The sequence below is a fragment of the Sceloporus occidentalis genome, unplaced genomic scaffold (genome assembly GCF_023333645.1).
Source record: "Sceloporus occidentalis isolate IW3139 unplaced genomic scaffold, rSceOcc1.0.p SCAF_104, whole genome shotgun sequence".
Taxonomy (NCBI): Eukaryota; Metazoa; Chordata; class Lepidosauria; order Squamata; family Phrynosomatidae; genus Sceloporus; species Sceloporus occidentalis.
Genome location: NW_028317084.1, coordinates 492,625 through 517,137, shown reverse-complemented (window position 1 = coordinate 517,137; position 24,513 = coordinate 492,625). Strand labels below are relative to the sequence as shown.

Genomic DNA, 24,513 nt, shown 5'->3' with positions numbered 1-24,513 from the left:
AATTTTTGCTGAAAGGGCATGTCCCCTAGATCTTAAAAAGGAACAGCGGAGAGTTTTTGGAGCTATGTGTTTTGATGAAAACATAAAAATTACACTGACCCAAGCTTTAATTCAGTATTGGCTTTTGCCCATAATACTTTTTATTTCCCTTTCACTGGCAGGAGGATGGTAACTTTAAGTCTTATGTACAGCCCCTGCCAAGAATCACAGAAGTAGTTACAAAATAATAATAATAATAATAATAATAATAATAATAATAAGCTTTCCAGCTTGCACAGGTTATTAACAGAATATGCAGAATTTAATATACCAGCTTAAACTGGTTTGGTAATCGCTTAACGTTGCCAGTCATAAAACAGTGTGTTTTATCTTGCAAAGGTATCCTAACTACTCTTTAAATCTAACACTTTCTAAATCTGTAGTATTCAAAATGTACCAATCTGGTTGTTGGTTCAATTAAATCAAGGGAAAGAAAGGCCTGTGGAGGACAGAGCTTCTTGGAAAACTAATTTACATCTTGTCAAAATGTGACTTGTAACATATGCTTTCCATTTAAAGTCAGATAAATTCTCATACATCAGCTGAGACTTTAAAAAGGAGATTTGTTTTTTCATCATCACAGTTTCTACCCTTATGGTCTGGACAGCATCTGTTCACATGCTAAATTGTTTACATAATATTGTCACAGAATTTTCTGCATTTCTGTGAACACTAATTGTGAAATTGGGACTTTCTCCAGAAGGGAAATATGTCAAAACAAAGGTCAAAACCATTGTTAAAAGACATGTGTGAGGTTTATACAAGGCCCTGTTTTGCAGACTGAAAAAGCATGGAAATTTAGAAAGATGGCAAACATGTAAAAACACCATGGCAACCTTTTATCAAGAAATGAAGAAGATGTTGATTTCTAAGAGAAGCAAACTATAAACTCTGGCAAGTAAAATGTAGCTCTACAATAAGAGAAGCCATGAAATAATTTTAAGAGCAAGTAAATTAGAGAATGGTTTTCCTAACAGTTGGGTAGTTCATCATATAGAAAAACAAGCTTTGCTAAGGAATCAGTACTGCTGCTTCAGAGAGAGATTTCCTTCTCTAACTCATGAATAGCAACAAACATATTCCACAGATGAGGAGGGTGCATTGTATGCTATGTGTTTGGATTTTTCAAGAAGCTCTTGATAAATTTCTTCACTCCAACTGGCTGTTGAAAAGACAAGAGGCAGATGACAGGGAAAATGGGGCAATGTTTCACAATGGAAGGAAGCAGTTACTGGAATCTTTGAAGGATGCGTATTGGAACAAGTGCTGTTTAACTTAACACAAACTATGTGAAATGAGGGCCAATAGTGAGAGGTAGGAAACAAGACTGAATTAGTTAGCGTGCTGAAATCTTAAGCATTCAGCGACATAGCCATATTAGTCTGGAATATCATTTTGCAAAGAATGTGGGCAGGCTGAGAACCATAAAGGAGATACGATAAATTAGCTTGGGTGTTAACATCATTCCTCTTGCCTTTGTCCCTCAATGACTGTAGTTAAAACTGAACTTATCACATTATCACTATAACCACAAGTTTTGCATTTCTATGGCTATTCATATAGATTATAAAGATCCTTTATGAACAACAGTTCACTCCATGCATCTGAGGAAGCAGACCAAGTCCACAAAAGCTTATGCTACCATGTCTTTCACACAGTTAATCTCAAAGGTGCTATAAGAAATCTTAAACAGAGTATTCAGACTGGACAAAAATCATAGTAGATCAGATTTGATTTGATTAAGACCATTGGTTAATAAGTTCATTGGTTAAATTGGATTATGGAATCTGAATCTGCTGTAATGATCTATAAAAAAAAATCTGAGTAGGTTATAAAAGAAAATTCAAAGTTGTTAGGGGAGTATCATGAGTGGTGGTGGTGGGGAGAGAGTAGGTTTCCAACACATGCAATTGGTGATGACTCGGTATTGATTCTCTGTCGGTTTCTGCTTCTTCTAAACACACACACACTTTGTACATTATACATGTGAAGAAGGGCCACTTAATTAGAAGGACAGGAGAGCAACTCTGTATCTTTCCCTAGCTTAGGCATGGTTATCTGCAAGAGGAAAGCCTATACACATAGGCCAGGCTTCAGGTGCTGTTCCCAACTACAATGGACCTATTGAATAATATACTTGAGGATTGACTTACCAGTCAGCTGCTGATTCATTGTTTCTATTCTAATTGCAACTGACAATTGGATCTTCAAATCTTTTCCCCCTGTGAGCATCCTTGCCTAATGCAGGGCAAAAGGAAGCTGCAGGTTGCCAGGGACTGAGCAGCAGTACAGCGGTGCTTCCCTATTACTAGAGAGCATCTGTGCAAACAATAGGAAGTGTATTTCTCCATATCATTTACTCTCTCAATAATGGGTGGCAGTTAGGCAAAGTGGTGAAAGGTAAGTTTATATCAATGGTTGCTCTCTATTAGAGATAAATACTGAGCTTCTGTTCAGTATTTTCTTGATTACCAGAAGTTTGGCACAAAGCAGAGGTGTCTGTCTCCATGGGATCTGGCTTGAGAGTTGCTGGGAGCATCTAGGCAAATACCATGGGGGGAGGAGTGTTAGGCAGTACTGAGCATTGGTCTTTCATGTTTGTAATTAAAGCTCTTCTTATATTGCTCTTGGTGGAACCTGGGGTAAGAGGATTAAAGGGAGCTGTTAAGTCCACTGAGCCTTTGTCCTACATTCAGAGTACTTTCCAAAGAGCTCCAGAAATTGTATTACATGTGATGTCATTCATTCATCTCATTTGTATAAGAAACTAGATGTAGCAGAGAGGAGAGGAGGGAGAAGAGACCATCTTGTCCTGTAAATTGTTGTAATATGAATGTGAGTGCATATTTCATTGACTGCATAAATAAATAGCCCAAAGACCACCTTTCAGAACTGTGAACCCTAAAGTAATAAAGTTAAAACCATGTTTCTCCCAGCCATCTATAGGATTGTTATGTGAATCAGATCTCCTGAGGATCTCACCTTTTATTATCACTATTTTTAAAAAGTTTCTAATTCTTGAGGCTAAAAGGCTATAGAGAAAAACCTGTAAGAGTGACAGAGTGTGTTGACAGAAACTCAGTGCCTGGAAATGTTCTGTGTAGGATTTACAGTGGCTTTATTCTTCTTGAAAGACAAAATTTTGGTAGCTGGGTGGAACTACTAGGAGGAAGGTAAAACCTTCAGAAAGTCCAATCTGCCTTTCAGGCATAGAGGAGTTCTTTGAAGGGAAGGTGGGTGGATTTGATGTCAGTAGAGATGTAAATACATTCCAGTTTAGTCTGAACCTCAAAGATGTTGTCTAAAATAATTTTGCGGAAGGATTCAGCACTTTGAATCAATTATTTAAAGTTCAAAGAAAAACCCTGAGCAGTTTCCCTGCCCCACTGATACTGGAGTCACTGCTTCACCTGGTTCATTGCAGAATTAAAAGTTAAGTACCACCAAATGGCGCCATCTAGCTATGGTATTATTTAGACTATCACAGAGGTCTCTAAACCTGGCCTAAGGGTAAAATCTGTGGATATATTTAGCACCCCCCCCCCAATAGATGTCCCCACAAACAGATGAAAGACTTCTGTTTATCACTGCATGTGATTTTTCCCCACTCACATATATCTTTCATTTAATGTGCTTTCTCTTGTGATTGGTCACTGGAATGGGACAGAAAACAATTTAATTATAGGGAATACTCATTTTACTTAACACCTAGTTTGGCCCTAAAATGCACACTTGATAGAAAGTGCAGCAAAGGCATTAAAATGATGTGTAAAGCTGACCATTTGAGCTGGTGAGCCAGCTTCAGGCTATGCCTCATCACATCCATTTCCTCTCTCTTTCGCACGCATGCATGTGCATCATATTACTAAGGCATTTAGAAGATAGTCCAGAAAATATGCATTTTACCAAAGGACCTGAGGACTAGACAATATGTTAAATATGAGAATGCATTTAACATGTCTTCTTTGTTTGAAGTTTTATTTGAAGAGACTGCCTATGTTGGTGCTGTGACTCCCCACCCCCCACCCCCAAAATTGCTTTGACCTCAGAGGATACCTGCAAAGAAAAGCTGTGATTTTAGTGTGTGTGTGTGTGGGGGGGGGGATATCAAGAACATAGCAGGGAGACAGAGCCTCCGCAGCTTTTTGTCCCCAAGAAATGCAAACCCAGTCATATATTGGCATGGCCCTAAGAGCCTCTAGTCTCAGGATACAGAAACTAAGCCCCTTTAGTTGTTTCGAGACTATAACTAGATTTAGGAAACCCCTCCTTAGAGAGACCAGGGTGGTCCCATCCTTGTTCTTCTTCTGACAGCAAGTCTGAGCCAACAGTCTTTTCCCAATTATCTACGGTTGGGCTTTTAATGTTGTGCAGTTCTGTTTTTAAGGTTAGTATACAGTTTTGGAGACCAGGGTTCAATTACCAGCTCAGCCATGGAAGCAAATCTTCTCAAGAAAATCCCAAGATAGGTTTGCCTTAGGGTTGCCATAAGTTGGAAATGAATAGAAGCCAGCACACAACCAGCACCACCACTACCAATACAGTTTTTAAAATGTATTTTAATTAGACAATACTGGCTCCTGGTTATTACTGTTCGGAAAGCCAGGAGCTAGATCCACTTGTAAGAATGGGGCTGGGAAGTGGAGATTGGTTTTAGATGCATCATCCCAGTTTAGTTGAATTTGCAGGATAAATATGTATCAGTTAAGATACATATGTATGTAAGTTAGGTTATTGTAAACAACAGGATCAGATCTCTGCAGTGCCAAATTATACAGTAGCTCTGGCAGGCAGCCTTGCTTAGCAGAGGCTGGATGGCACATTAAACAACAAGGACTTGATCAATTTGGCACACAGCAGTTGCCATTAAGCACTGAGAAGGAAAACATGCTGATGAGTGTGCTTGCTTATACCGTAAATGTACTGGCTGTATTCTTAGCTGTCTCTAGCAGAACAAGAGACGTGAAGTCAGCAAATAAGATCCCTGCAATAAGTTCTATTTTTGTGGTGGAAAAAACAAATACCAAATTTTGACTGATGTCTAATTAGAAAGATATTAAAACAGCATTTTAATAAGAGTGACATCCATGGTGTTCTCTTACCGTATACCATATCACAGTGCTTCTCAGGATATCAGGTGTTTGGGACTGGCAATTATTTTTTTTCCATTGTGCCTGGGACCAGCATCATATTTATATGCCCATTGGCTATAGTTGTTTCTATCCTGAAAACTTGATAGGGACCAGCAGCCAATTGCTCAGGGATTGGTACAGGTCCATGGACCACCATTTTAAGTAGCACTGCCATATGATTTACATTTACCATATGCACATATTTTCTCAACAGTTTTCAAAGAGATAGCTGTGTTAGTTTGTCACAGCATAAAAAGTTTTGCGGCAATCTACCAACACCTCTTTTTTAGATTAATTTTTCCTCCACTGTTCTTTCTCCTTTCCTCCTTTTTGCCTGTCTGATGTTCTACAGAACATTTATTGTTATTGCAGTTTAATTTATTATTATTGGATAGAGACATGGCTACACCATTCATGTGTCACACTGTCCTGAGATCCTTTTGGTCCCTATGGTCAATCAGTCAATCAGTGACATTTTATTATGTTGCAATATTGTTTTCAAATTTAAGCCTTCACTGTAGTTGAGGCAAGACATGTATGTGGCTTTCAAGACATTCCATCTGTAGCTTCTGTCAGCCCTATCCAGTAGTGAGAGATGATGGGAGTTTGTAGTTCAGTGATATCTGGAAGACCATGTGTTGCTTATCCCCTGATGTTACTGTGATACAGAAATGTTATGACAAATAGTCTTGGTTTCTTTAACAAATGAACTTGAGCAGAATCATCATTTATGTTTCTTTTGGTGTGTTTGTAAAGCAAACAATAGTCACAACTGTTGTGCTAATGACATGGAGTTGCTCCTCACTCTGGGAAGTAGAAAGGTTAAACCCATATTCACTAGCTTTCAGAAAGAAAGAAAAAGGGGGGAATCTTCACAAGTAGTTAAAAGTTTATATTTAAATTCTGTCTGTCAACAACAAATGACATTTACTTTTGTTTCATTACAGGAATGTTTACCCTTGCAGAAGTTGCATCTCTTAATGACATTCAGCCGACATACCGTATCCTGAAACCATGGTGGGATGTGTTTATGGATTATCTGGCAGTGGTTATGTTAATGGTTGCCATTTTTGCTGGAACCATGCAGCTGACCAAAGATCAAGTGGTCTGTTTGCCTGTGTTGCAGTCAGCTGTCAATGTAAAAGTACAACCCACCTCCTTGGGAAGTGCCAAAGTGATAAATATCCCAGAATCTGAAACCGCAGTTCTTCAAGACAAAGAAACACAAGCAGCAAATACTGTTTCCTTCGAGACAGCATCGGTTGTTACACCTGACATACCTCTGAGTCAAACTACTTTTCCACCATTGCATTCCACTGTCTCAAATCAGGAAGTGAAGAAAGAGCAGAAAGATCCTCTGGGTCGAAAAACCAATTTGGATTACCAGCAATATGTTTTCATTAACCAGATGTGTTACCACTTGGCTCTTCCTTGGTATTCAAAGTACTTTCCCTACTTAGCTCTTATACATACTATTATTTTAATGGTCAGCAGCAATTTTTGGTTTAAATACCCCAAAACATGTTCAAAGATAGAGCATTTTGTCTCTATCTTAGGGAAGTGCTTTGAGTCCCCTTGGACTACAAAAGCATTGTCTGAAACTGCATGTGAAGATTCTGAGGAGAATAAGCAGAGACTGACAGGGGCCCAGTCTCTGCCAAAGCACGTGTCAACCAGTAGTGATGAAGGAAGTCCAAATGCCAGTACCCCCATGATAAGCAAAACTGGTTTCAAGTTTTCAGCTGAAAAGCCAGTCATTGAGGTCCCTAGCATGACTATTTTGGACAAAAAAGACGGAGAGCAAGCCAAAGCCCTCTTTGAGAAAGTACGAAAATTTCGGGCCCATGTGGAGGACAGTGATTTAATTTATAAGCTTTATGTTGTTCAGACTGTCATCAAAACTGTGAAATTCATATTTATTCTCTGCTACACAGCAAACTTTGTCAATGAAATAAGTTTCGAGCACAGTTGCATGCCCAAAGTGGAGCATCTAACTGGCTATCAGGAGTTTGAATGCACACACAATATGGCTTACATGCTGAAAAAGTTGCTCATTAGTTATATCTCTCTCATTTGTGTCTATGGTTTTGTCTGTCTGTACACACTTTTCTGGTTATTTCGATTACCCCTGAAGGAGTACTCCTTTGAAAAAGTAAGAGAAGAGAGTAGCTTCAGTGATATTCCAGATGTTAAAAATGATTTTGCATTTCTCTTGCACATGGTTGACCAGTACGATCAGCTGTACTCCAAGCGGTTTGGTGTCTTTTTGTCAGAGGTGAGTGAAAATAAACTGAGGGAAATCAGCTTGAATCATGAATGGACTTTCGAAAAATTAAGGCAGCATGTTTCCCGGAATGCCCAAGATAAGCAGGAACTGCATCTGTTCATGCTATCAGGGGTTCCAGATGCAGTGTTTGATCTGACAGACTTGGATGTCCTGAAACTTGAGCTGATTCCTGAAGCAAAAATCCCGGCTAAAATCTCCCAGATGACCAATCTTCAAGAGCTCCATCTCTACCATTGCCCTGCAAAGGTGGAACAAACAGCCTTTAGCTTTCTTCGTGACCACCTGAGGTGCCTGCACGTGAAATTTACTGACGTGGCAGAAATCCCAGCTTGGGTGTATTTGCTTAAGAATCTCCGTGAGTTGTACCTGATAGGCAACTTGAACTCTGAAAATAATAAAATGATAGGACTTGAATCACTCAGAGAATTAAGGCATCTTAAAATTCTCTATGTGAAAAGCAATTTGACCAAAATCCCCTCGAACATCACAGATGTGGCACCACATCTAACCAAGCTTGTAATTCATAATGATGGCACCAAGCTCTTTGTACTGAATAGCCTTAAGAAAATGATGAATGTAGCAGAGCTAGAATTGCAGAACTGTGAACTAGAGAGGATTCCCCATGCTATTTTCAGTCTCACTAACTTGCAGGAACTAGATTTAAAGTCAAATATCATACGCACAATTGAAGAAGTCATAAGTTTTCAGCACTTAAAAAGACTGACTTGTCTGAAACTGTGGCACAACAAAATAGTCAACATTCCTCCTTCCATTACCCATGTGAAAAACCTGGAGTCCCTTTACCTCTCCAACAATAAACTCGAATCTTTACCAGCTGCAGTGTTCAGTTTACAGAAACTCAGATGCTTAGATGTAAGCTACAACTCCATTGCAGTGATTCCTGTGGAAATAGGCTTGCTCCAGAATCTGCAGCATTTGCATATCACAGGAAATAAAGTCGATATTTTGCCAAAACAGCTGTTTAAATGTACCAAGTTGAGAACTTTAAGTTTGGGACAAAACTGTATCACCTCGATTCCAGAAAAAATTGGCCAGTTGTTGCAGCTGACTCACCTGGAGCTAAAGGGGAACTGTTTAGACCGTCTCCCACCTACGCTAGGGCTGTGTCGGCTTCTCAGGAAAAGTGGACTCATTGTGGAAGATCACCTCTTTGACACATTGCCTTCAGAAGTCAAAGAGGCATTGAATCAAGATACAAACATTCCCTTTGCTAATGGGATTTAAGACAAAGTTGAACTCAAAGTGACTTAATATAGACCAAGCTAAAGTACACATTATAAAATCCTGTGTTAACAATCTGGAACTCGCTCTCTTTTTGTGAGAAAACACTTAGGGGTGGTAGAAGCTTGTTTGGCGTTTGTAGTCTTTTAAAACATCATTTCCAAAATTTTGGAGGGGAAAGAGAAAGGGGGGAGGGAAATCCTTCAACAGTCTTGATTCTTCTTTTCTTTTAAGATGTTTGTAACTTGGATGCTGCCGCTTTTGAATGTTTACAAATTGCTCGCCTGCTTAATGTATATGATTAAACTGGTGACCTTTTTCTTACTATAAATAACTTTTAATGACTCCAGTCATTTAAAGAGTTTTTTGACAGACAATCTGTTTTTTTAATTGAAAACAAATAATTGACTTTGGGGGGAAACAGATGGCCCTGAAGGGGGCAGCTTGAAGCCACCCCTTCCAAGAAGGATTGGCGCCATGGCAAAGATCTCCTTTTTCAGCCGGCAAAAAAACAGCTTTTACCGCCCTGCCATAGGTAGAAGCCAGGTGCAAAGTGCTCTTGTGGCATGCAGCATATAAAAGCTACGCCGCTAGAGTGTCTTGAAGTTGCCCATGTCTGGGCGGCTGCTCGGCTTCTGGGTGGCTTCAGGGTATTATCAGAGCATGCAGTGTGTAGACGCTGCACTCTGATGACACCCTGAAGGCGTCTTTTATAGGCTGTCTGTTCTGGCCCTTCATTTGGTGGTACTCATCCAGCAAGGGGAATTTACATGCACCTCTGATAGTGAATTGTCCAATATAATTCTCATATCCCTTGCACCAAATGAATTAGAATGTGTCTTTCTACTTACCTTGTAATATGAATGGAAATATTCCTCCTATCTTCTATTCTAACTGTGCGATCGTGTGCCCACTTGCCTGTGAATACGTTCTGCTGAATTCAGTGGGGCCTAATTTTGATCATGTATAAGACTGTACTTTGAGCCACTAGACGCATATATAATTATGCAAAGTGTGCTGTCTTCTAGATGGCAAATTGCACTATGCTAGCTAAGGAATGTTTTCTTTGCTGGCTCTTAATTTAGAGTTCACTTGCTAATAATCCAAAAAAAAAGTCTTAATCTTTTGATGCTGCTCTCCATAATTCATTAAAATAGATATATGCTGCTATTGAGGATGGCACGTTTTAGACGTACTGTGAAGATTGCATTTATTTACTTCTATTTTGACTGATGTTTCTTCCTAAATAAATCCATAAATAAATAAATAAGGCTTAGAAACTCCCCCCTCCATTGAAGTACATGGATTTTTTTAAAAAAAGGTTATCTGCCATCAAGTCAGCTTCAACTCAAATTTACGGCTACCCAATGAATGAGAGACCTCCAAGTCATCCGGGTCAGATCTTGCAGACTTGGGGCCATGGCTTACTTGATTGAGTCTATTTGTCTGTAATGCAGTCTTCCTCTTTTCCTACTGCTTTCTACCTTCCCAAGCATTATTGTTTTCATGACATGGCCAAAGTACAACATCCTCAGTTTAGTCATCTTAGCTTTCACGGAGAGTTCAGGCTTGATTTGCTCTAGGACCCATTTATTTGCCTTTTTATTAGTCCACAGTAACCGTAAAACTTTTTTCCAGCACCCTAAACACCCCAAAATAATACAATTATATCCTAGTATAAAAAGCCAAAATATTATTTCATAAGGAGCAGGCAAAAAATATGGGATAGGTTATGCCAGTAGTAATACTAGTGCTGCGTGCTATCTTCTGTATCTTCAGTAGCCAGGTTAGGAAGAAAATGAGGATTCAGCAGGCCAAACGGAACATAGCTACATATCAACAGCTATCCATTTGGGTGCAGTGCTGACTCCTGCTAGTCAGGAAAAGAAACATCAGTAAAGTGTCCCTGGCTCCCTGCAGTAGATAGGTTCAGAAAAACCCAGATCCATCCAGATCTGGCTTTCATTGTGCACTCCGTCCACCTCATTCAGAGAATTTTAGAAATAGGGTCCAGACTTCACTGCTGTTATTTGTGACCATACTGTATTTCCCCACCACTTTCCCCGTTAAGGAAGAGGAACCTGAATAACTGCACAGTGCCCTTTGATTAGTAGGGCTAGGAATCCTCTTATCTGAAACCACCATGGGATGCAAGTCTCATTATTCTGCCATGCACCTCCATGGACAAGCTAGCATTCCACAGAATAAGGCTATAACAACACTCTCAGATATACATGTTTCTGTGGTAGAGGCAGGAAGAGTATAGGAACGGAGAAGCTTCAAGCATCCCTGCACTCATTAGTTTCAAATCCCTTGTCCCCAAAGACTTGGAGATACTTGCTATAAATAACTACAGTGTAGACCAGTCAACACACCAAAGAAACCACAGATGATACAGTAGAAGACACGCACACCCTGCTTGGGAGAAACCTATATACTGTATAACAAAGGATGCAGACTTCACTGAGGCATCCAAATGAAGCAGCAATGTTGACATCCAAATGAAGCAGCAATGCCCATTTCAGGAAAAAGAGTTTAAAGAAAATGAGAGGAACTATGATAACCAACAATAAATGATGGCACAACAGCATTCTTACAAGATCACACACATGTAGTTCACTGTACAAAGCACTGGGGTAGGAAAGAGGTGCTCGGTCTTGAAGCAAAGCCTGGGTACACAGGATTAAAAGTGCCAGGCTTGTAGATCAACTGTTTATTTGCCATCCTCCCTCTTCCCTCCTTTTAGCTGCTGTTCTCAAAGTAGCTAGGAGAGTATAGCTGCAACATATTGTGAGCTGTCATTAGTGTAAGGCAACGTATTTGTGGGAGACCTAATCTTGAATAAGAAATTAAGATTATGTATACAAAATAGCCCCTAATGGAGATGGAAGCTGCTAAAATTAATTTTTTGATCTGGATCAGCACAGCCACTTACATTTTTGCACCCTTCTTGGTGTAGCTGTGAGGGCCCTCGTGCAGAGTGCCTGCACTCACAAAACATAACTATACCAGTAGAGATGTGCATGTTTAGCTCCCATCAGGGCATTCCTTATATTTCTAGATAGGCGCATCCATGCCAGACGCGGGAAAGGGGGGACAGTCAGGACTAGTTAACCCTATCACAGGGCAGTTCGGGGCCAAAATAGATGTGACATTAAGCACATACTTGGTTTTTGTAACTGGAGGGAGGCTTCCTTAAGATGAGGACCATGTTGGGGGATGGGTAACCTTTTTCCCCAACCATGGTCCCACTCTAGATCCTCTCCCCCTGTACTGTTATTTATTAAACAAAATCCAAATAGTCAAGAGCCAGTCATATTTCATATCACATCTACTTTGCTCCTTAACCACTATGGCACATTATGGGGCAAAGGTAATCCAGCCCACAGACCCACCTGGAGAAGCTGGGACCAGGCATGTTGCACAAGAAATCCTTGCCATCATTAGTCTCATATGCCAAAAACCCTAGATGCACATTCTAGATCTGTACCATCTAGAACATAACCAATCTGGTATGAATTTGGAAGCTAAGCAGGATTAGGCCTGGTTAGTGCTTAGACTGGAGGCCACTAGGGGAACTCCAGAAAGTGCAAGGCTTCCTTTGTGAAGCCTTGGAGAGCCACTGCTTGTCAAAGTTGACCATACTGGGCTAGCTGGTTCAATGGTCTGACTTATGTTCCCACACATTTAGAGATCTCCTCAATAAGAGAAGCATAGTCCACAGGCAGAGTGCATGTGATGGTGAATCAGAGGGAACTCTTTATGGGCCTTTTGTTTTGTCCAGCCATCCTCAAAGAACGCCCGAAGTAGGAATTTTGTTGCTGTGAACCATTTTCAAACTATTAGGAAAGCCAGGGGGTCAGTCAAGGCTGCATTTTATCAGCCTTACTCTTTAATTAGCACAATATATCATATGGAATTAGATTAGATTTCAAGGAAGGAAACATGAAGGCTGAGGGAAGAAACACTTAACAATTTAAGATATATAGACAACTGGGCTCAATGATTACTCAAAACAGAGACTGCAATCAAGAAATCAGAAGAAGAGTGGGACTTCTATCACATGGCAAGAGAAAGCTGAGATACAGTGACAGAGAGAAATGGTTTTCTCCTTGCCTCACCACATGCTATTGTAGCACTTCCTTTCCCCTTCCAGGAGATGGTTGTAAAAGCGTGCCTTTTACCAAATTATTTTTCCAGCTGGACAAAAGACATGCTTTTACAATCATCTCCCTTAGAAAGAGTATGGGAGTGCTTTGATGGCATGGGGAGAGGCATGGAGAAAGCCGCTTCTCTCCTGCTGCTTCTAGACTTTTGTTGTCACATGATAAGGTTCTAAGACTTGGAAGAGCAGCTATGAAGGAACAGGAGAAGATCCTAAATGTGAAGTATCAGTAGATGGCAAATTTAGAATCATCCATGACAAAGTATTTTTGATTCCTTGTATGGATGTGAAAGCTGGGACAGTGAAGAATGCTGACAGCTCCACAGATACCATGGACTGCTAAGGAAAATGAATTGATACAGTAAACGAGATCTGAACTCTCACTAAAAGCTATGATAACTAAACTGAGGCTGTTGTACTTTGTCCATATCATGAGATGACATGACTCACTAGAAATAACATAATGTGTGTTAAGGTAGAAGGCAGTAGGAAAAGAGGAAGACCATTCTACAGGTAGATGGATTAAACTGAGGAAGCCACAATCCTGAGTTGGCAAGACCTGAGCAAGGCAGTTGATAATCATGGATCCTGGAAGACTCTCATTCATAGGGTTGCCATAAGTCTAAGTCAGTTTGGTGGCAAATAAGAAAAGCAAAAGGCAGACAATAGGAAGTGCTTTGCAGAAATATTTCTAGAAATAGAAATAGCACCTCAACTCATGCCTTGAAGGTTGTTCTCTATCAAAGTACAGATTTGAGATAGCTCTTTGGAGAAGGATCAAACACAGTTTGCATCAGCTGTGAAAGACCACTTCTCGTTCCTCCTATATGCTCCTTTGCATCATAGAAGAGAACACTGAACTCACATTACAGACAGCTGTTTTGCTTGAATGTTTTCATTTTTTTTGGTGTCTTTTCAAAATAAGTACTTCCAGTAGGTATATGTCTGCACATACATATTGCTCCCAGAAGCTAGGTAAGATCACCTCCCTTCTACCACTATCTCCATGCAATCCAAATGGCATAGCATGCCACACCTTGAAGACAAATGCAGTGTACTGATAGTGTTTACACACAAAGTAGCTCTTGATTAGTGATTTCCAGATACTCCCCCACTACAGCTGCCACAGCCTTTGAAAAGTGGCCAGTCTTAACAAACAAGTTAAAAAACTTGTTCCATTCATTTGTGCAGCACCTTCATATTTGAATATACCTCTTTCTCCCACTGAGCATCTTTGTCAAACCAGTGTTGCGTTATGAAAGTCATGGACGTTGGGCTAGGCTGTGGAAAGACATGCTTTTAGATAATGACCTTTAAGGGATTAAAAAATTAGTCTATTTGTAGTGCTAATTACAGGCTTGAAGCCAAGGTCTTGTTATCTTATTCATTGATCAGACCCGACTGAAATGGCCTTGATGTCTGTCAATCAACCAGTTAATCAGTCAAGTGTAGGAATAGTCTCAACTGTTCCTGAGGCTCTCTCTGGACCACCTGAGTGGAGCTTGAAGTTTCAAAACTTGTGGTCTAGATCATGAGTAGGCAAATGTAATCCTGCACATGTCTTTGCCTAACTCCCAGTAGCCCTAGCCAGTATAGCTAATGGTGAAGGTTTATGGGAGCAACAGTCTAAAAACATCTAGAGGGCCATAATTGAGCACCTCTGGTCCAAATGAGGTCTATGCCCAATAAACCTTCATGAGATAGTTTTCCATAACCTAAAACTCCAGTCCTGTACAATATTATCTGGGATTAAGGTGTGTTGAATGCAATACGACATCTGTGTTGACATGTACGGGATTGTTTCCTAAATTCTTGTGGGTGACCCCATTTCTATAGTAAAATAATTATATTTCAAAGAAATGTAAGGGAATGTTTTCAATCCCAGCCAAGAATGTTTCTAATGTGTGGCCTGATTCTTGTAACTTTATGGATAACCTTTGTGATGTTCACTTTCTGTGGAAAGATTCAGAGGTCAACCATCAGAGATCCGAAGGTTAGCTGTTGCTGCTGCTGCATTGTCCCTAGCACTCAAATCTCATTATAGCATTGTTGAGAGTAAATATTATCTTTCCACCAAGTGCATGTTGCAATAGTGAATACTGTGGGACGACTGTCTCATTATAGTAACTATAGTACAGTTGTGTGAAGGTCATGAGTGCATGTTGCAATTGTGAGTATGTGGGACAACTGTCTCATAGTAACTGTAAGTATAGTTGTGTGAAGGTCATGAGCACCTATTGGACACAACTGGTGAATGGCACAACTCTTACTGAACTATTTTGCAATCTTTTAAAATACGTATTGATTTTACATCAGTTGTTCCCAGCATTTGAACTCAGGTATGCTTATGTGATAACTCCCTCTCCCTTTTCAAAAGGGGGAAGTGCTGTTTCCAAAATAGCCAGATTACGATATCGTATTACTCCTTCCACAGCCAGTGTGGTGTAGTGGTTTGAGCATTGGACTATGATTCTGGGAAACCAGGGTTCAAATCTTTGCTCAGCCATAGAAACCCATTGGGTGATCTTAAGCAAGCTACACTCTGAGCCTCAGAGGAAGGCAGAAGCAGAACCTCATTGAACAAATCTTGCCAAGAAAACCCCAGGATAGGTTCATCTTAGGGCCACTGTAAATCAGAAACAACTTGAAGGCACACAACAACAACATAATTACCCTTCTAGATCAGCCTAATTTATTACCGATGCTGCTGCAAATATGCACAATAAAGGAAAATAAAAAGATTGATCTGGGGGGAAAGTCTTAAATTAGAAGTGGACAAAGTGCAGCTCTCCTTTTAGTACTGAACTGCAACTACCATCAGGGTTAGCCATAGCCAATGGTATGGGTGAATGGGAATGGTGCCACACTTTGCACACCTTAGTTTAAATGTAGATGTTTTGGGGCGTTGTTGTTGTTGTTCCTAGGTTTGTTTCTTTCCATCTGTTTAGCTTGCCCAGTGGAACAATAGCTTCGTTAAGAGGCTTGGTGAAAGCTACTTTGAATATATAAAGATGCAAAAAGTGCAGTTATATTTCCAGACCTGCTCCATAAAGTCTCTGTCTGCATCTTAGCCGCTTTTCTGCTTCATTGCTGGAACCGAGAAGAACATGGCCAAATGGGGTTGAAAGCATGCTTCAGAGATAGGGCTAAGTAAAGCTCCTTTTTCTGAAGGACGAAAAATATTGCTGAACAGATGAGTGCCCTTGCTGTGAAATGAAAAATCTGGCAACCTATTGCCACCAAAAGAAGGATAATTATGGAATTCTTGCTACAAAGAAGCTTACAATTGCCATCTCGTTACACTCGAAAACAAGCAATGCTGGGTTGAAATGGATTGTGTGACGCCACTGTACTTCTCTTTCCTTTGTGAATCACAGGCTGCAGGGTGAATAGATAATTGGAGTTGTTTGATAGAGAGCATGCTGTGTTGTTGTTTTTTTGGGGTTGTTGTTCAAAGCACATTAATCTTCAGCAGCCATTTCCAAAATCACAATTGAACACATGACTCAATTGTTAGACCTTGGTCTCAGATATTGCCTTGTGGCCCAGACTTACAGAAGAGCAGCCCCAGCTATGCACAGTGGGGTGTTAGTGAATGCTTTCCCCTGTCATTCTGGTGTTCTTAAGGCACATTTTGTATGGGAACAAGTTGAGTGATACGGGCTCTGGAACCAGAGAGAAATCTGGGGGAAGCAGCTGTTAAAGGAAGTTGAAGACGTTGGATGAAAAAGATAAAAGAATTGCTTAAAAATGCCACTTCATTTCCATACACAAAGGATTTTGAATTCAAATTGATATTCTCACACACCTAGGGCATATATAAGTCTGTCCCTGGCTTAACACTCCATGAAATGCATCTAAGGAAGTAGATTTAAGTCTGCAAAAGCTAGTTAGTGTCAAAGGTGCTACAAAATCTTTCTACATACTGATTCTACAGACTAACAGCTATATCTTTGAATTCTACCATTAAAAAACTCTGTTATTTTTCAGTTAAATGCTTATTGAAAGGTCTATTGTGTATCTCAGAGCTTTCAGAATGTATTTCCTATAAAATATAACTTCATTAGCAGTAAAACATGAAAACCTTATTAGGTAGAAAACAAAGAACCTACTGTTTGTTGTGGTGGTTTTGAGTGTTGCCCTGGGCCTTGAGGAATTCAGGTTCTAATCCCCATTAAACTATGGAACTTCACAGAGTGACCTTGGTCCAATTAATCCCTGCCAGTCTGGCCAACCTCACAAGATTGTTGGAGGATAAAGTGAGGATGAGGAGAGTGATGTATACCACTACCTTGAGCTCATTGCAGAACTGGCTGGAAATAACTAACAAGTTTTTTTTAAAGAAGTTATTGCTCTTGCCCTACTGTATTGTGGTCAGTAATGTAATTCTGATGCCATGTCTCATGGGAGAAGAAAGCAGGTCATTAAAGGCTGGCTCACTCCTTCCCCAACATCAGGAAGAGCTAGCTTTAGGAGAGAAGGAAACAGAAAGATGGATTATGACTATTTCTTTGCCTGGAAGGTGTCATCATTTACTACTGCATAGCTGTCCTGTCTTGGAAACCAGCCAGGGGCAAGGTACCAGGCAAAGTCACTCAAAGACAAGACAGTGGTGACCCCAGTTGTGTACTGAAGCTTACCAGCCAGTTACAATTCTCAGCATCTAGACAGTCGAAGTCAGTAGGATACAGTGAGAAACCCAAGGCGCCAGACCAAAGAAATGTCTGGTAGTGTGGTCAATTACAATGCTGGGTCCTTTGGAAACATAAGTCAGGCATCAAGAAATGAGAGTGTTGCTTCAGCAATGACCTCCTGAGGGAGTTGCTGGATTATTTATGGCCTGGCAGTCTCTCACAGCAGTTGCCTGATTAATGAGCGTTTCTTATATATATGCTTCTAGTGTTTCAAATTCTCCCTCTCTTAGCTATGTTCCATTACGGTAGGTATTATTGAGCTGCTGGAGAGTGTCACTCTCTGTCTCAAGCACTAGCACATCCCCTTGTCCTGCTTCCCTGTCTATATCCTAGTCTGGACCAGACATGTCCCCCTGTCCTTCTGCTTCATTGTCTGTGTCAGAGTCTGAACTTGGTTCTGGGAACAAGTCATGGTAGAGGCTACAATATTCAAACCAGTGGTGCTGCGTTCTGCCTCTGGCTTAATTCATTTGGTATTGAACAAAGGGCCCTAGGTTGCCCTGATCTAGTTCTAAAGCCCCTCTGGAAGCAGTCACTTCAGCCCTCAGCAGCCTTTGGGGTAAGGAGAAAGAAGAAGAAAGAAGGATGGTCTCACCCACTTTTGGCTCTGACTCCACCTTCAACTCATTTTAGCCCCACCATCTATTGACATTCTCAGCTCTCAGCAGATTATCCTTTAGAGAATGGTCTTCATCCTTGGTTCTGCAGGAGCAAACACATCTAGGACAGCCTTACGACTGAAGAATGGCTGTCCTATGTAAATCCACATCTCTCCATCTGGGGTGAAGGGTCAGAGCACTAGAGCTGGCCATGATTTGAAAAGAGCATATTTCTAATATTTAAATGGCCTTGGTGGTCAGTAGGTCTTAGCAAAAAGGAACTTTCACATGGTCAGCCTTGGTCTGCTCCTGCAATATATTTCTCTTTTGATATAATAGTTTATTATATTTGATAATTAAGTACAAAAATATATAAAAACAAAGACAAACAGAATACACAAAGTTAAAAAAAAAGAAAAAAGGAAAGACCCAAACAAATATATCTAAATATCTAAGTGCATAACCATTAAACTATAAATGTTTCACTTCTTTTCCTCTCCCCCCATTTAAAAAGAGAAGAAAAATAGAAAATCAGAGAAAAGAGTAAAACTTCCCATATATTTTTAGATGTTATCTTACTTAAATGCTATTATCCTTATTCAATATAGATATGTTCAATAATAATCCAGATTCCTTTTATCAACCTATCTACAAACAAAAATGGAGATAAAAAAAATAAAACACCATTGTTTCCTGATAATCTGCTTAATTGAAAATTTTAGTGCTACCTATTCTCAAGGGACAAGTCATTGTTAAGACATTCTATGCAATACTATTAGCATCGGCTGTGAAAAGGTGCACTCAACAAATAGAATCGTTACGTCTGGCTTGCAGAAAAAGGATGAAAATAACAATTACTATGAGGACAATAATGATGGCTGCAACTAATATCCATGGAAAGCAACTGGGAGAGAGCCCGATATGAAAAATGCTTATGATATTCAAAATTGCAAACTTTGCACCTGAGCTACAGTGTTAAGGAGGTCTTTTGTAACTTTCTTATTTAAAAAAAAAAGCCCTGGAGTACCTGCTGTAGCATAACAAATTTGAACATAACCAAGTGTGGCACCTGTTGGGTGAATTCTACTGTAGGGATCATTGGGGAAGGGATCTAAACTAAAGCTGCTAACATCATAATGCTTTTATACAGGTCTAAGGCACCAGATCCCATCTGATCCTGGAAGCTAAGCAGGCAGAACCTTGGTTAGTACTTGGATGGGAAACTGCCAATGGATACCAGGTGATGTAGGCAATGTTTTAGAGGATGGAACTATGAAATTCAAGGAGTCGCCATAAGTTGGCAGGTGACTTGAAGTGCACACACAAGGTATGGACACACTTGGAGTACTGTGTATAGTTCTGGTGGACATTTCATTAAAAGTGGGACAGGAATTGTGTGGCCCTCCTGATGCAACCAGCCCTAGTCAGCATAGCCACTTGTGAAGAGTACCAGAGTTAGAAATTCAACAACAAAAGGATATCATATTAGATTATTAAAAATAAAGACAATGAATAACAGACCAAACAGGAAAAATTCAACAACGATTTGAACAGGTGGAATAAGGAAATTATTTAACTTTTGTCAAAAAGATGAATAAAGCTTTATTTGGAAATAAGAGATTGCAGTGTAACAGAAATCTAAAGGTAGATGTGATGTTAATGTGATTGATGGAATGTTTGTGTATTTTTTTATTATCCCCCCCCCCCTTCCCATCTTTTGTGTTTCTTATGGTAAACTCAATAAAATAATTATTTAAAAAAACAAGAAAATATTGTAGATCTGAAAAGAATACAGAAGAGGGCAACCCAAATAGTCAAGAGGCTAGAGCAATTCACTTATGAGGAAAGGCCGCATTGGAGCCAGGACCAGCACAGCAAGTCATCAGTTTCAGAGGACAGATACTGTGGGACAGCAGCAATGACATCCCATCCCCTTGTAATACGAGATCCAGGGATTATCCAGTGAAGCTGAGAGATAGAAGATTCAAGACAGATGAAAGAAATAACTTCAAATCACAAAGCTCTTCAGTGCTCTTGAGTGGTAACTGCACTTGACTTTTGTAGTTAAAATAGACTCTTGTGACAGTTTTAAAACCTAACAGACTTATTCATGGTCACTAGGCATGCCGGTTGGAGGATTCTGGGAGTTGTCATCCAAAAAAGTAACTTTTCTCAAACTCTTATAATGTTTTTGTTGCTCATAGCCAGCTTTCCCATATAAATGAAAATGTCTTTCAAGCTGGTAAGCATTCACTTACAAATTTATTTTATTTATTTATTTGATTTGCACTTTACTTCCCCCCCCCCCCCCCTTCCTCCTAAAGGGACTCAGGCAGTTCAGTATATCTACTTGAGCATGTCATGCCGGTATTGATTCAGTTCTACTATCCATCAGTTTGTTTCTCAGCCAAGGAACAAGGTTCCTGAGAGGTTACTTTTGCCAACATGAAGATGGTGGTTCAGGTTGTATGTTTGTATGTATTTGTCTTCAAGTCCCTTGCCAATTTATGATAATGCCCTGAATTTCAGAGGGTTTTCCAAGGCAAGAAATACTCACTCAGAGCTGGTTTTGCCAATTTGTTCCTCTAAAATATAGCCTACAACACCTGGTATTCATTCTTCCATCTAAGTACTAACCAGAGCTGACCCTGCTTAGCTTCCAAGATCGGATGGGATTGTGCCTTTAGGGTATCTAGGCCTTACTGCTCTCTTTGATCAGAGGGTCTTCTCCATGTGCCACCACCTGTTGTTGTTAAGGAAATGGTGACAGGAGAGGTAGCCTTTTTAGTGGTGGCATCCAAGCAGAGTAACTCCTTTCCAAGGTAGGCATAACCTTTGATTTCTTTTTCGGGCATTAGAACAAATGCTGTCTGTCTTGCTTGGGCATTTTGTGGACCCTATTTGCCCTTGTTGGTGTCTTGTGTGATTGCTCATGACCTGTTTACCGATTTTATGTTGTTTGTTGATGTTTTATAACTGAAAGCTGTTAATTCTTAAACACATGTAATTCTGGAAACACATGTGAAAATGCCAGCCATTCTTCCAAAAAGAAATATGGTTTCTTGGGGGAAATCCTACATACCAGTTGAGGGGGCATTCTTCATACCCACTAGCAAACAATAATACCCAAAGAGGGGGTTTCCTGAAGACTGAAGTAGTTGTAGGGAAGGTCCCTTCTCCATACCTGCTTTGATTCCATTAATTATTAGTGGGTGCACCTTGCATTTCAAAAGCCCACCATAGTGAAGAAGGCAAAAGCATCTTTAATTGGTGAGTCTCTTTTGGCCGTTACATCATATCCCACTCCTTTCTCCCTTTAAAGGGAGAGAGCGGGTAAATGAAACATGAGAAGAAGCTGGTTTAGACATGACCTTATCTATAATTTCAGCTTGTTTTTGTTTGGGTCGGTTTCATCTCAAGCGCTTGGGGGCTGTTATGTCTTCTGTGAAATTCCTGAGCAGTGTTCTCATTCCCTCTAATAGTCAAAGTGGCTGGCATGCTTTTCATCTGCCATTAAGGTAACAAAAAGTGGACCCTCATCCAGCGAGCTATGAGGTGGGGTGGCTTATCCAGAACAAAAAGTTACAGAGCAAACTAAGGGATGGGGAGAACAAAAGTACATTTCCTCCCTCACTACAATGAAAGGGTGATGTTTATACCTGCTGCCTTCATGTTACCAAGAAATTTGAGCTTATGAAACTGTTTAAAACAACAACAACAACAACATACATACATACATACATACAACTCTCAGAATGTTCCTGGGGAATCTGTCCCACCCAGACCAGGAGTATTTTGGAACTGCAAAAAATAACTTTTTCATTGTTGTAATTATTGTTACATTCATTTAGATCTTGCCCCTTTCCCAATAATGAGACCCAAGACAACTTTCAAGTTATTAAAATCAGCACAGACTATTGTTATTCTTGTGTGCTCTCAAGTGATTTCTGGATTGTGGCAGACCTATTACAGGGTTTTCTTGGATAGATTTGTTCAGAGGTTTGCCTTTGCCTTCCTTTGAAGCTGAGAGAGTGGGATTTGCCCAAGGCCACCTAATGGGTTTCCATGGCTGAGCAGAAATTCAAAGCCTGGTCTCCCAGTGTCTAGGACTTCACATGAGGCTGCCAGAGCAGAATTACAGCAGATTAGCAGCATTTGTAATTGTAACTTATCACAAGATGCCTTGTCGGTTTTGTAGCTGCTTTGTTTTCCATCCATTTCTGGAGTGCTCCTTTTCATTGACAGGCAAAACCTGTCAGTGCCTCCCCGTCATGTTGCTTTTTCACTATTGATTCATGTGTAATAAGTTCCTCCCACTGCAGGTCCAATATGCAGACAGTTATATAGTGCGAGTGGGTGTGATTATACTCCTTTTCCCCTTTTCCTCACTATTCCCAAGTAAGCTGTTTTTCTTTCCTTTTTTTTTTTTAAAAATCTTTTCTTATTTTAAAAATTTCCTAACATTATTGGGTTTCCCCCCCCCAGTGATTTATGCCTTCTCACGATGGGTCCAAAGTATGCCAGAAAAAGTTTTGTCATCTTTAAGGTTTTTAAGCAGAGGCTGGATGGCTGTTTGTTGAGTATGCTTTGATTGAGAGTTCTTGCGTGGCAGGGAGTTGGACTGGATGGCCCTTGCGGTCTCTTCCAACTCTACGATTCTATGATTCTATGATCTTGGCTTCCAGGGAGGTTTTTGGCTTGATCTGCTCTAGGACCCATTTGTTTGTCTTTTCGGCTGTCCACGGGATCCTCAACGCTTTTCTCCAGCACTGCATCTCAAATGAATTGATTTTCTTCCTATCTTCTTTCTTAACTGTCCAGCTCTCACAATTCTAAGTAATCCAGTCAAAATTGCAAATCTAAGGATTTCATAGGATGGAACCACAGGACTTGAAGAGGAATTATAACACTATAATTGTGAAAGGGCCCTGGGTCTAGCAGAAACCTTTAGCATGAATTCTTTGCAGTTGCTACAGCTAACAATACAACCCCAGTACTCCGTGTCAGTATCCTTGGAAGCCCAGGAGAGGAGCCCTGAGGCACTACAGGCTCAGAACACATTGTGACATTTTGTTGCAGGTTCCACTACTCCCACATTAATATTTGAACACTGTTGACTTGCTAAAGCTGCTTGGTCAAAAACAGTATGGGTTGTTTTGCAAGAGCTTCTCTGCCAGTGAATTAGAGCATGGCCCATGCTCCTAGTCCAGAACAAAAGGGAAAGCAAGCATTCAGGTGGATACTTGTGTGTAGTCTTTACTGTAGACGCAAGCAGAATTCCTGCCATGCAAGAGTGCAAAAGGTCACAATGAGCCTGTGCTTGCATGCTGCAGCATGTGAGACTGGCACAAACAGGCAGGGATGAGAGTAGGATAAACACTGCTCACTTCAGGATATATATATATACACACACATATACATACACACACACATACTGTGTGTGTGTGTGTGTGTGTGTGTGTGTGTGTGTGTGTGTGTGTGTGGCATGAAGGTCACTCATTGCCTGATCCCAGAGCAGCTGAGGTACCAAAGTGTACAGCTGCACACAGACACCTCTTGGGTGTGACCGAACCAAAAGTGTAGCTGACCAATAGTGAAAATATAGGAGCCAAACCTTTGTCTTTAATAGTCAACCCAGGCACACAGTGATCCTCTCTTACCCTTTACTTGCTCTCTGCTCAGAATTGTCCTTTCATACAAAAACATGCCCTGGTGAGGAGCAGACAGACAGATACACTTCTTTTGATGTTTTAACACAAGTTTAACCTTGTGTGCCTGTTTTTCTATCATGGAGATGACTTACTGATCTGTGTAGCTTGGCTCAAGGTCTTGTTTTTGTTCATTTGGGAGGGTTGTTCTTCACTGTGTATTTAGGAAACACAAGCAAAGCTACACAAAGGGCAGTAGAGTAGAAACACAGTCTGGCTAGCAAAGAATGGGGGTCATCTTTCCAAAACTAGCAGATAAGACATGCTGGGTTGTTTTTTTAAAAATTCATCTATTTTTAGTTGTAAGAGCTACTAGGATACTGAAATCCTAACTCAGCCTTGGTAAAATTTAATCCTTGATCTTGATTTTAACCTCAATAGTGTGGTGTTATCTCCAGGAGAGGGGTATATGGTTACATTTCAGAAAGAACAAGACCTTTGTTAATACTGAGGCATTCAAATGGGAAAATCCGGGCATCTTATTTGAGAAATGTCATCAGATGAACTACAGCTTAAAGATAAAGTGATCCATTTTCCTCAGAAAACTGAGCTTCAGTGTGAGATACAGAGTACAGACTAAGTTCAGCCTTCTGAATTACTGTTAAGATGACTGAAACACCATAGTTGATTTAGGCCTGGAAAGCGGC

General features: G+C 40.3%; 1 protein-coding gene across 3 annotated transcripts in view; it reads left to right on the top strand.

Annotated features, from left to right (window-relative positions):
* Positions 1-9,025, top strand: part of LRRC8D (leucine rich repeat containing 8 VRAC subunit D) — a 53,550-nt gene extending 44,525 nt beyond the window's left edge. For all 3 annotated transcript variants that reach the window (XM_089497559.1, XM_089497560.1, XM_089497561.1), the window contains exon 2: positions 6,119-9,025. In XM_089497559.1, coding sequence (XP_089353685.1) covers positions 6,121-8,703 — 2,583 coding nt within the window. In that variant the 5' untranslated portion in view covers positions 6,119-6,120 and the 3' untranslated portion in view covers positions 8,704-9,025. The remainder of the gene's footprint in view (positions 1-6,118) is intronic.
* The last annotated feature ends 15,488 nt before the right edge of the window (positions 9,026-24,513 follow it).